General features: G+C 62.4%; 1 protein-coding gene across 7 annotated transcripts; it reads right to left on the bottom strand.

Moving 5' to 3' along the window:
* Window positions 1–780: 780 nt before the first annotated feature.
* On the bottom strand, window positions 781–11,660 carry AIFM3 (AIF family member 3). 7 transcript variants are annotated; one of them, XM_089894822.1, is made up of 19 exons: window positions 11,322–11,640; window positions 7,702–7,915; window positions 7,425–7,534; window positions 7,094–7,203; window positions 6,959–7,003; window positions 6,613–6,709; window positions 6,426–6,538; window positions 5,999–6,085; window positions 5,543–5,634; window positions 5,329–5,459; window positions 5,128–5,243; window positions 4,966–5,037; window positions 4,825–4,888; window positions 4,174–4,250; window positions 3,924–4,068; window positions 2,652–2,750; window positions 2,321–2,396; window positions 1,778–1,882; window positions 781–932 (listed from the first exon to the last, which is right to left on the bottom strand). In XM_089894822.1, exons 1-19 carry the CDS (start codon window positions 11,350–11,352, stop codon window positions 893–895), a joined length of 1,824 nt encoding a protein of 607 aa, XP_089750948.1. In that variant the 5' UTR covers window positions 11,353–11,640; the 3' UTR covers window positions 781–892. The 7 variants fall into 7 exon arrangements, 5 of the variants coding, with proteins under 5 accessions (XP_089750948.1, XP_022407231.1, XP_089750947.1 ...); XM_022551523.3 differs by having other exon boundaries at window positions 3,951–4,068; window positions 11,322–11,636; XR_016387569.1 differs by lacking the exon at window positions 4,174–4,250 and having other exon boundaries at window positions 819–932; window positions 11,322–11,647.
* Between the last annotated feature and the right edge of the window lie 470 nt (window positions 11,661–12,130).

Below are 12,130 nucleotides of genomic sequence, written 5' to 3'. Positions count from 1 at the left end.
CCGGACGGAGGGTTCCGGCCTCGCATTGGCCTCCGCGGGCCGCCCCACCATCCCCTTCCTGCTGTGTCCCCGACCCGGTCCCCGCGTCTCCCCTCGGCGTTCCTTTTGGCTGTGAGGCAGCGTGGCGCAGAGGCTCTGGATTCTCAGTCCTACTCTAGCAGAGCCTCAGCTACTTCACCTGCGAAATGGGCATTCAGGAAGCTCAGGCTGCCATGAGAAGCGTGGGTCTGTCTTGGGACCTGCTCCTCAGTACTGATTGGGCCAACGCCGCCAAACTGCCAAACCCGAGCTGCCTCTGACCTCTGAAGAAGCACTTCCTACCTCAAAACCTTTGCATGTGCTGTCCCCTCTAACTGGAGTGCCCTTCCTTCAAAATCCAGATCCAAGACATTGGTCTGAGGAGCCTTCCCTAACCCCGGGGACAGCAAAGGGGTTGCTCCCTCCTCTGGGCGCTCACAGACCGAACTTCCTTGGTGTGACACTGAGCGTTCTGTGGTCGTGCCTGTCTCATCATCTTTCTCCCTCATGAGAGTTTGCCCAATTACAGTGGAAGTCACACAGATCTGCAAATGTGTGAGTTTTAATTTTAAGATAATGTCTAATATGTTGCAGGGTCCTACAGGGGACCAGTCCCAATAGAGGAAGAAGAGGCAGGGTCTGTCCCGCCTCCACTGCAAGCCATCAGTGGCACTGGACGTCTTGGGGGCTGAGCATCTCCTGGAGGCCGGTGAGGCCTCTCGGGAGGTGAGCCAGGCAGCCGAAGGCAAGCACTGAGAGGGCTCAGGTTCTGCCCTGGGGGCTCCTGGGGAACTGGAGGTTGGCACCTGCCCCCCAGGCTTGGCCTCTGTCCCTGATGCCCCAACATGCTTGCCCGAGTCCGCTGCATGCAAGCTCAGGATCCTTTCCCTGTGAGCCAGGACATGTCGCCAGTCCTGCAGGAATGAGGGAGGAGGAGTGAGGGTAGAAGGGAGCAGGTTCCCCTCTGGACACCAAGAGCAGCTAGCCCTTGAAGACAGCAGGGAGCTGTGCGAGGCCCTGGTGCCCAGCAGGGATGTGCACTTGGGCAGAGGGGGGAGACCACCAGGCGTAGGCTCTGGGCTGAGGTGGGAAAGGCTCGGAAGAAGGAGAGAACACACGTACTTGCTGTGCAGCACAAACAGCCTTTGCGAAGGCAAGAGGAAGAGACAGAGAAGGCCAGGGAGAGAGTGTGTCATTCCTGTCCCCCCTTGGTTCTCCGTTTCCAGTCTGAGCCCCCCCGCCCCCATCCTGTGGCCTCCAGGCTTTCCTCAGCCCTTGGTGGTGGTGGTGGGGGTTCTGTAGGCCACTGAGTCCACAGGGTGACTCCCAGTGGCACCATGCCAGGATGAGGGTAATGGCTGGTGTCCGGTGTTCTTCAGACCCTGAACAACACCCCACAACTCTGTCAGGATGTCCCCAGGGGCAACACTAGCTGCATTTCCCCATGGTTGTGTTCAACCATGTGCAGTGGGGTGTCCCGGGCTCAGTGACTGCCCAAGCAGTGGGTCTTAACCCTTCCCCGCAGCACTGGTCCTGCCCTGGACACGGCCTCTTTCCCTTCTACCCACCAAGAGCACAAATAACCAGCCCTCTCCCAAACCACAACCCTTGCCCCACACCACACCATAGCCCTGGGAGCCTCAGGCTGATTGATGGGGGGCGGGGCCGGGGAGAACACTGGAGAACTGTGGGCGCAGCTAGAACCAGCACCTCGGGGGACTTCTCCCCCCTCCCCAAGGCACCCAGTGCCCACACTCACTCCACCTCCCGCTTCCGGATGGTGCGGCCGGAGGCCAGCACCTCCGCCACCTTAGACACGATGGGATCGTAGTTCATGCTGGCCACGGAGATCACCTCGTCGCCTCTGCAGGGAGAGGTGGCCGAGCCTGAGGACTGCCCAGCAGCAGCCCCTGTCCTTGGAGACCCGAGTCCAGCTGGGGCCCAGGGAGGCTCTCGCTCAGGAATGTCCTGAGCACCCAGCATGGCTTCTGCTCCTGCAGGACCCCATAGAGGCTCCAGCCTTCCTGCCCAGTGGGGTTCAGGGCTGGAACCTGTTCTGAGATCCCCACTCTCTACCTGTGTCACTTTTCTCGGTGTAAAAGTAGGGTGTCAACACCCCCCTCCAAGAGCTGTCCCCACCTCCTCCCCTTTCCTGGCCGGCCCCTGCCTAGCTGCCTCCCGTGCCACTCGGCCCACCATCCAGGGAAGCCCCCTCCTCCGGAGCAGAGCTTCTCCGGGACGAGCCCCCTTCCCGACTGAGTACCCGCTGCTTCCCGCCCCCGCCCCACCCCGTTGCTCTCACTTGGTGTAAAAAGCCACGAACTTCAGCTCGTCCAGATCCCCCTGGATAATGACGTCGTCGAAGCCTTCTCCGTACCCTGCGGGCCGGGAGGAAGGGACTGGGCTTCACGGGGTCCGCGCCCAGTGCCCTTCCAACTCTGCCCTGGACCCCAGGCCCCGCCCCCGCCGTCCTTTTAGGGGGTCCTGGCCCCGCCCGCAGGGAGTTCCCTGCTTCCACCTGCGGCCGTCATGGCCCCACCCCCTGGATGCTTCTAGCCCCGCCCTGACGCCCAAGCCCCGCCTCCTCACTCTGCCACACCTGGGCCCTGCCCGCGTCCGGGGCCCCTTGTTACCTGCGTAGCGCAGGCTCTTGCTGAACATGGCGGTCCATAGGTAGGGTACCGTGCTGATCTCCGCCTCCTGCGCCAGCATGTTCTGGGCCGCCACGCGCCCTGAGGGTCCCGGGGTCGTGAGAGCCCCGCCCCGAGCCCTCACCATCCCTCCACTGCCTGCCCCGGCTCTCTGGGGACGCCTGACAGGTGGGGCTATTCCCCCCCACCCCAGAGGTAAATCACTGCCCAACCCACTGTCCACCGCTGCTCGCAGATAATGGGTGCAGAGAGGGACACCAGGCCCAAAGCTGGCCACTAAGATGAAGTGCCTGGACTGGGTCTGGAAGGGCTTGGCTTCCCGGGACCATTTCAGATGTGACACAGGCAACTAACCGGACAGGTCAGGTCTGAGGAGGGAGGCGGGCGAATGGGGCACCAGTGTTCAGGGAAGCAGGGATGACAGCCTCACTCAGAGCCCACGACAGAATAGGGTGGGTGGCTCCCCAGTCTGGACAAGGCCCCACTGGAGCCCTGTATTTGGAGGTCTGTGACAGTCCTTGGACCCTCCCGCTCAGCTGATGAGTAGCTTTTGGTTCCTTCAAACCTAGCACCAACTTTAGACCTTGGACCCGAGCAGAAACTGGTACCAGGAGTGGGGTTTCAGGCACAGATGCTCAGATAACGTGAAGGCCGAGAGAAGGGAGGAGGGTGCAGGGGGTCTGGCCGTCCTCTCTCCGAGGCAGCTAACTGGCTGTACCTGCGGCTGAGGGGCCCAGACCAGGTGTGCACAGGGACCGCCCAAGGGGAGGGGGAAGGTTGTTCCTCAGAGACCACAGCAGGCCCCCACTGAGCCCAGGTTTCCAGGCCCAGACGGCCACATCCCAGGGGCCTGCACGAGGCAGCTGGGTTCACAGAGCCAGTCAAGTGGCCCAAAGTGGAGAGTGGGGAGCTGGCCCGGGTTCTACTAAACCCCTCTCTCCCTCCCTGGGTGACTGCACAGGTTGGTGAGGAATTCTGCAGAACATGTGTCTCTGAGGACAAAAGGAAAGGAGAGGCTGGCTGGTGGAGGGACCAGCGAGGTGGGGCGCTGTGGCTCGTGAAATGGGATGTCGAGAGGGCATTGGACGGAGGTCTGAGATGGGAGGTCTCTGTGAGCCGCCTTGACCACCTGCATGGGGCTGGCTGGACAGGCTGCCACAGAGCCTTGAATGGCTGACCCAGTAAGCAGGACCCAAGGCCAGCAACTGAGGGGGTGGGCCTGGGGAAGGCTGAGACTCTGGGACAGCCTCCCACCCCAAGCTGCTGCAGGGCTGGTGGTACCCTGGGCATGAGCCATCTGCCAGTGTGGGATGTTCACTTTCCGATTGTTCCTCCAGGCCAGGGGGAAGGTCACAGCGTCGCCAGCTGCAAACACGCCCGGGACATTGGTCTGCATCATCTGTGGGGAGGGGACCGGGACTCGTAGGTAGGACTGGCGCCCTGAGCGGGACCTCCCACCACCTCCGGCCCCAGCACACTGCCCGCCCTCCCCACCCAGCCCCACCTTGTTGACAGGGATGAAGCCTCGGGAATCCAGACCTATGCCGCTCTGCCTCAGGAAGCCCGTGGCGGGCACTGCACCTGGCAGGACAGGGGCCACCGTGTCCACTCCCCGGCCTCTCCCTCCTCCTGCCTCACTGCTCTGCACCACCACGCCCTTCACTCCCACAGTCCAGCCCAGACCAATCACCCAGCAGGTGGCACACCCTGTGCCTTCATGTCCTGTCTTCGCTGCCTGGAGCCCCACAGACCTCGGGGCTTCTCATCAGGCCTCAGGTATAGCCTCCTCCGAGAAGCTCTCCATGAAGCCCCTGGTGGGGGTTGGCATGCCGAGCCTCCCCAGCCCATGCTGCCACCTCCCAGCTTTGTCCCTCCCCGGACTGGCACCTCAGCTGGAGCAGGGACTAATTAGAGGCTTTTCTGTGTCCTGCGGCTGCGCAGGGTTACTGGACAGGAGTCATTGGGAGTGTCCTCCATGCCAGGCCAGGCTAAGCTGGTACCATCACCCCCCAACAACCCTGCCAAGGGGGTACGGTTGTGGTCCCCATTTTACAGAAGTGCAAACAGGCTGGGGGAGGAGAAGGGACTGGCCCAAGTTCACTGTCGAGCGTGTGCGGGTGACTATGCTCACTGCCACCGCCTGCCCCCCACTCACCGATGCCCACCACGCAGACGTCAGCCCGCAAGACCTTGCTGCTCTTCAGCACGACCTCCTTCAGCTGCAGAGAGCAGGAGTGAGCAGCTCCCGGGCACAGGGAAAGGGACAGAAAGCGGCGGGGGGTGGAGAAGGGCCCACCTTTCCATCCTGGGCCCGCAGCTCCGACACCTCCGTCTGCATGTAGAACTTGACCCGGTTGCTCTCAAACATCTGCCAGGTGGATGGGTGGGTAGGCAGGGGTGAGAGCCAGGTGGGGGCAGGGCGGGTGCCCGGGGCGGTGGGTTCTGAGTGGGGTCTCACCTTCATGAGGGCACGACCAACGCGCTCCCCCAGAAACCTCCTGAAGGGCGTCTCCTCCAGCTCCACCACGGACACTGAGTGGGCCTTCTCAGTCAGGTAGGCGGCCACCTCCATCCCTGGGGCCAGGCGGGGAGGGCTGGCACCCTGCACTTCCCAGGGCCATTGCTGCCCCAGGCCCAGCCCGCACCCCCAGCTGCTCACCCAGGAAGCCGGCTCCCACGACCACAGCGTTGCGGCCCCGGGCCAACCTCACCACGCGGTTGGCGTCCTCGGGCGTCCGGATGGTGAACACATTCTCCACGTCTTTGCCTTTGCAGCTCAGGGTCTTAGGGCTGAGACACGGCAAGAGTCGGGGCGGGGCTCCCGGCACCCCGAGCCCTCCGCATACCGGCAGGGGCGTGGGGACCCCTCCCACCTGCTCCCGGGTGCCAGCAGCAGCTTGCTGTACTCCAGCTTGAAGCCATCCTTGAACACGGCCTTCTTGTTCCTCACGTCCACCGTGACCACCTGTGACCCCGCCGGGCAGAGCGAGGCCTCCGGGTCCTGCCCCACGCCCAGCGCCCACGAGGCCCTCTGCGAGGCTCTGCCACCTGGATGAACCTTCCTCCCTTTCCTGGCAACCTCTCCTGACCCTTTAAGTTTCAGGCACCACCTCCCCCACAAAGCCCTCCTAATGCTCCCAAGTCCCAGCCCTGAGCAGACGGTCCGTGGCCCCACACACTGGGGCCCATGACCCCCTAGGCCTGGAACACCCCTGGTGCCTGGGCAGCAGGGCCAGGAGGGCAGAGCATACCCATACTTCCAGGGGCCTCATGCCCTTCACGGTGCCCATGAAGCCTTCCCCAGGACTGTTCCCCAGCATTGTCCATACCTGGGCCTCAGTGAGCACCTCGATGCCATGGGCTCGGAAGAACTCCTTGGGCCTCAGGGCCAGCTGCTCCAGCTGTGCATCCAGAGACTGCAGGAGACGCCGGCTTGAGACAGGACCCTGCACCCCCAGGCTCCCACCCCTCTGCAGGCCCGGCCCCACCTGGCCAGTGACCAGGTGGCCACTGACCCATTATAACTGAGGACCAGGGCCTCGGGGTCTTGGGGGCTGGCAGCCTCAGTCACACAGGAGCTACAGGACAGAGCTCGACAAACCAGATCTTTCAGGGGCACTGAAGATGGGCCTGGCATGAACAGAGAGGGCAGCTGGCCAGACCCCCAAAGGGCGGCAAGCAAGGGTCCCAGTGGACCTAACTGTGCCCAGTGGGACATGGCTCTGGCCCTGCCTGGCCCCGCTCACGCTCACCCACCTTGCTAAGCTTGGGCCGGTCGTAGGGAAGGTGCCGGTCCAGAGTGCACAGGACGATCCTGTCTGAGAAGCCCTCCTGCCGCAGCGTCTCTGCACACACCAGGCCAGCTGCGCCTGAGCGGAGGGGACAGTGGGTCAGGAGCCCCCTCTCCCCCACCCCACCCTGCACCTCACAACCCACCACCAACCTGCGCCCACGACGAGCACATTGGTGCTGCTGCTGTGGCCAGCGCTTGGAGAGATGCACGTGGCCATCACCTTGGTCCTTCGCTGTAGCTGCAGGGCCTGGGGGTGGCCAGCGAGTTGGGGGCAGCTGGAAGCTGGGGTCATTGCCAGGCTCCCTGTGCCCATCCCAGCAGGCCAGGTCCTGCTGCTCCAGTGCCACCTCATCCCCACCACACAGCCCTTCACTCTGCTCCCCAGCCACACCCGCTAGGCTCCCTCCCACCACAGGGCCCATGCACATGCTGTTTTCTGGGCCCAGAGGCCCTTCTCACCTCTCTCTTTTGCCTGAGCCCCAAGCCCCCCCCTCACCTGCTTGCTGGCCCGGACGTACACCTTCTCCTTCTCAATCTTCACCTGCAAGGGCTGTGTTGCTCAGGGCTGGGCTTTGGGGTGCTCCAGCCCCTGTACCCCCAGTCTCCCACCCCATTGCATGCCTGGCCCCACCTGGAACTTGTGCAGACTGTCCAGGCCAGGGAAGTCCTCCAGGTCTCCAGTGCTGATGTTGAAGCAGGCGCCATGCCAGGGGCAGCGCACCCGTCCACGGGACAGCACTCCTGGGAGGGGGCAGTGCTGGGCTGGGCCACCAGCAAGAGCTCCTCTCCAAGGACCCCTGTATCCAGCACCACTGGCCCTTCCCCACGGCCCAGGACACCCCACTAATAGACGGGGGCCTGGGGCCCAGTGGAGCGGGGGCTGAGCCTCCCTTGTGATGGGGGAGCCACCAAGCCCCTGTCGGGGAGGTCCCACCCTGCCGCCGTGGGCACCGACAGCTCACCTTTCACCAGGGGCGCACCATAGTGCGGACACTTGTGGCCCAGGGCATGGAACTCCCCGTTGTCTTTCACCAGCAACACCTTCCCCCAGCCCAGCTCCACTTCCCGCATCCTGGGAGGGGAGGGCCTGCCCTCAGAGGTCAGAGGTCGGAGAGCAGCCCCAGACCAGCAGGAGCCACAGAGGTGGTGGCCCCGATGGAGCCAGTCATGGGTCCCTTCCAGGCCTCCCAGCTGTCTTCCCACCTCAGCCTCCCACCCCCTCCCAGGCCCAGCACCCACTGGCCGTTCTCCAGGTCTTTGATGTGGCAGACAGCAGCCTCCAGGCAGTCCTGGGCACCAGGGTAGGGGTGGGGGGCGGGCAGGCGTTCCTCTGCATGGAAATGGCGGGCTGTGCCGTTGCCCTGGTAGGCCCGGGGGCTGCCCTTCCCGCCAGCGGACAGCTCCTCCTTGCCCCGATCCTTCTCGGGCAGCACCACCTCGATCTTGAGCTCCACTGTGGGTGGGCAGGGGGGATGGCGGTGAGCCCCCAGCCCGGCCCACCCCATGAGCTCTGAGTGCGGGTTCTCCCCGGGCCTCCAGAAAGCCATCTGCACCACCAGCAAAAGGCAGAGCCAGGGTGCGGGGGGGTGGGGGGTGAGGGGGGCCCTGGGCGAGCTTAAATTGATTTCTGCGTGTTCTCTTTTCCCCTACCAGAATTAGTGAGGGGGCACAACAAAGCTTATTCAACCCTGAAGCGACCCTTTCTCCAGGAATCCATGTGGAGGTGAGAACTCAGTGCTGGAGCCTTGCTGACCTTGAGGGAGTGGCCCCCATAGAGGACTGCGTCATCCCTGAGGACTTAGGGGCACGTTTGGGGCCTGAGAAACAGTGTGTCCAAAGCTGGACGCAGCCCAGTGCATGGCCTGTGAATCTGGGAAACGGGGGAATCGAGGGTTCCAGAGATTTGAAATTTTTTCAAAATTAAAAAAAAAAAAGTGTATGCACCATAATTGCAACTTTAGATAGCAGCTCTCGCCAGTTTAAGAATCCTTCATTACTTGCCAGGCGCTGGGTGCAGGGGCCTTGGGGGTGAACCCCAACTGGGTGGTGCATGCAGAGGGCACAGCGCCACCCTCACCAGTGGGGCCTCCTCTGGGGGGAGTTAGTGAGATTATCATTTTCTTCTTTATACTTCTCCGCATTTTCCAAATTCCCTACCATGTGCCTGGGGTATTTTTCTAATTATAAGGGAACAATAAACAGAATTTTTAGCAGTGATAATCCGGCCTCCTGGGCTGCTGCTGCAAGGAGCGTGGAAGCTGAGCCGGGGGCACAGCGTGGGCCAGGGCCGAGGCCTGGGCAGGAGGCCCCCTCCCAACTCCCGAGGCCCCTGAGCCTCCAGGCCCCTCCCCCACAGACCTGACCCTCCAGAAACAAAGAACCCGGCTCACAGCTCCTGGCCTTAGCCCCTGCAGTTCCCTTGGCCTGGGCTGCTGTCCTGCCCTTCCCGGCTGGGGCTGGGCTCACGCCTGCCCATCCTCTCCGCCAGCCTGGTCTGGCCCCTCATCCTTCCTGTCCTAGCCCCCCTTCCCCCACCGCCACCTCCCCTAAGGCTCAGGCAGCCGCAAGAGACAGAGCTGACGGTGGCTCCCTGATTCCAGCTGGGCAGGAAGGGCCCAGGAACACATCACGCTGAGGCTGTTGTGTCAGGTGGGGTGTTATGGGTGGGGTGGGTTTTTTCCTTCATTTTCCACACTTTATGTAATGGTGTTAGAATGTTTTCAGAAGAATTAGAGAGACAGCTCACAGGAGCAGTCTGGCAGGGGCCCAGAGGACAGCCAAGCCAGGCTGTTTTCATCCTCTACCTCCTTCCAGAAGGCCCTGAGGTGCTCGCTGGTGTAGTCTAACGGGGGAAGACGTCAGGTCAGGAGCCTCAGGAGCTGTGGTGGATCCTTTAGACCCTTTCGGCAGACGCCTTCATTATAAAATGGAGAGAACAGTGCCTACCTCTTCTGGGACAGTGGATACTGAAGGAAATAATAAATGTAACTCAGAGTAGATGCTCAATAGGTGAAGTTGGGTAGCTGTGTTTTATTGGTTAGCTCCGAGCCTCCTGGCTGCCATGACAAAGAGGGAAAGCCTTTAGGTAGCACCAGTGGCCTAATAAAAGGCAGGTGACCAGATGCCAAGAGACCTGCACTACCTCCTAGTTCTGAGCTTACAAAGGACTGGCCTGGAACACTTCCTGAGGAACATGGGGCCGCTGGAGCACAGGGCACACAGAGGGGGCTCAGAAAGACTGTTCTAACATGCTCTAAGCCACAGGAGCCAGTGAGGTGGAAAGTGAGGAATTTGCAGAAGGCTCTTCTGCTCTTTCTGGTCTCCCTGTGGTCCCTCCTGACCCTCACTGAACTGTCATGGCCAGAACGCTCTCACTCCCACACCCTGATATTCCCCAAGCCTCACCCCAGACCTGCCACCATGGGCACCGGGGGCCCAAGCTTCTGCCCTCCTGCCACAGCCCACAGGAAGCCCAGCCCCCCAGAGAGGGGCTAACACCCTGTAAGTGCCTCCTACGTGCCAGGCCCATGCCAAGCACATTAGCCTGCACAGGGGCACAACTATTAGTCCCATTTCACATATGAGTACACAGAGGCTCAGAGAGGTGAAGTCACCTGCCCAAGGCCAAATAGCCAGGAACAGGCAGGGCTGGATTTGGGCTCAAGAGCCCAAATTCTTAGCACTGTCCCTGGTGTGGTAGGAGTGACCAGCCCTATACCAGGGGTCCTGGGGCCGGGGGTCCTGGGGCTTGGGGTCTGAGGCAGACCAGCCCTTTGAGGTCCTTTAAAGGAACCTACAGGTGGCATCTTCTGCCAGGGCCTCCTATCAGCTCTGCAGTCCTACAGGAGCCTGATATGGGGCAGCCAGCATCCTCCTGTCTGCTTCTGACGGGAGAGAGTTGGGGTCAAGACAAGGGACATCATTTGCCCGAGGGCTGGGTGTCCGCAGCATGGGAGTCATGGGGCAGGCGCAGGTGGGTCCCTCTGCCTGGCAAGGCATCGCAGGTCTCCTCTTGCCCGCAAGTTCTCCCTCAGACCCAGGAAAAGGAGAAAAGGCTCATGGGCTCCAAGGTAATGGAGCTGATGGGTATCAGGTAAGGGGAGCTGGGGCGAGCTGGCCAGCGATCCCTGGGTGCACTACAGAGGCCTCTCTCAGCCTTGGTTTCTTCATCTGGGTCAGGCCTGCACACCCCTGCCTTCCGGGTGTCGTGAGGAGGGAAGAGGGAAAGTGGGGGCTGGAGGGAGAGCCAGCACACAAGGGTCTTCGTGGAGAGCAGACCTAGGCATCCCCCAGCACCCTGCCCGCCCCCCAGCCCTGGGCTGGGACTGCTTGGGCCAGCCAGGGTGGGGATTTCCTCTACAAATGGGGAAGTGTGTCCAGAGAGGCCCAGGAGGCGGCCCAAGGTCACATGGGGTCAGAAGAGGTGAAAAGGGCTAGGACATGTCCACTCCACCTCATAGCAATTTTGAGAGGTCAGGCTTATTTTTTAGGGGTAGAAGGTGAGGCTCAGAGGGGTATCTTGCATGTCCTTGGTCATGCAGTGGCTGAGGATGTCCCCGGAGCCCCCTTCCCCAGCGCTGAGGGAGATGCTCCTCTTTCCGACCCAGCAACAGGAGGAATCCTCCCTTCCACTTTCCGAGAAAGATTCCGCTGTTATTCCCACCACCAGCACCCTAAGCCCCAAATAAAGAGGGCTCCAGCCCCCCCACTCCTGCCCACAGCGTTAACATTCGGCTGCAGCCCAGCCTGACCTACTTCGGAGGCAGGGGGAGGGGCAGGAGGAAGGTGGCAGGAAGAGGGAGGGAGGGAGCGAGCGACAGAGGGAGGGGGAAGGGAGAGGGTGAGAAGAGAGGAGGTACCTGGCTTGGGCTTGGAGAAGCAGCCACCCATGGTGAGTGGCCCGCAGATGGGTGGGGGGCAGGCACACAGGCGGCTGGCTGTGGAAGGCCTAGGGTGCCCCCTGGGGGGCTGGACCCCCCGAGGCCCTTAGAGATGCTGGAGCTGCCATCCCAGCTGGAGCTGCCTGCAGGGAGACAGGAGCATCTATGGGGACCAGGGCTTTGATGAGGGCTGTGGGTAGAGACACAGAGAGACACGAGTGGGGGCGCTTCTCAAAGAGGCTGCGTTGGAGCTGGGAACCCTCATGCGTAGGGGAGCCCAGAGGAATGGCACCTGGCACCATGGATGGCACCTCCCTTCCAGGCCCCCAGGCTCAGCACCCTCACTCTCCTCCCCCTTTGCCTGGGCCCCTCTGCCCCAACCTCAGCCACATTTTAGGCCCAGGAAATCCTCCCCGATTTCTGCTGCCCCCTCAAAATCCTGCAGCCTGGAGCCCTGGGACCCTCCATTCTCCAGGGAGGCCACCATGCCTGGGGTCAGACCCAGGTCACCTTGGCAGACCAGAGCCTTCCTGGTACTCGGGGGTTTCTCCCTCCTCAATGGGGCAACATTTAGTTCTCCCCCCTGCTCCCACCCTGGTGGGCAGCCCTGGATACCCACCTCTCCAAGGGCAGCCACTGCTTCTTGCTCCCAGCCCAACAGTGGACCGAGGCTGCCCGGCCCTGGAAGGCAGGGCAAGGGGGCAGGGGTCCAGGAGGCGGCCCAGCCTCCACCCCTCCCCCCAGTGTGAGCTGTGGCCAGGAGGGGATGGGGGCGGGGCTGGGCCAGT

This window comes from Delphinapterus leucas, chromosome 14 (genome assembly GCF_059928025.1).
Source record: "Delphinapterus leucas isolate spDelLeu-1000000601 "Yukka" chromosome 14, BTC_Dleu_Yukka2, whole genome shotgun sequence".
NCBI classification, from domain to species: Eukaryota; Metazoa; Chordata; class Mammalia; order Artiodactyla; family Monodontidae; genus Delphinapterus; species Delphinapterus leucas.
This window is presented reverse-complemented; position numbering and strand designations above follow the sequence as displayed.

Bases quoted from the DNA above. Each gene is read 5' to 3' on its own strand.
- AIFM3 (XM_022551522.3), bottom strand. From the start codon at position 11,352: ATGGGTGGCTGCTTCTCCAAGCCCAAGCCAG. The intron at 6,710-6,958 runs GTGAGGGGGGGG...GGCCACCCCCAG, and splicing joins ACGTCCGGGCCAGCAAGCAG to GCCCTGCAGCTACAGCGAAG. The intron at 5,635-5,998 runs GTATGGACAATG...GCGGGGTCACAG, and splicing joins AGGTGCTCACTGAGGCCCAG to GTGGTCACGGTGGACGTGAG.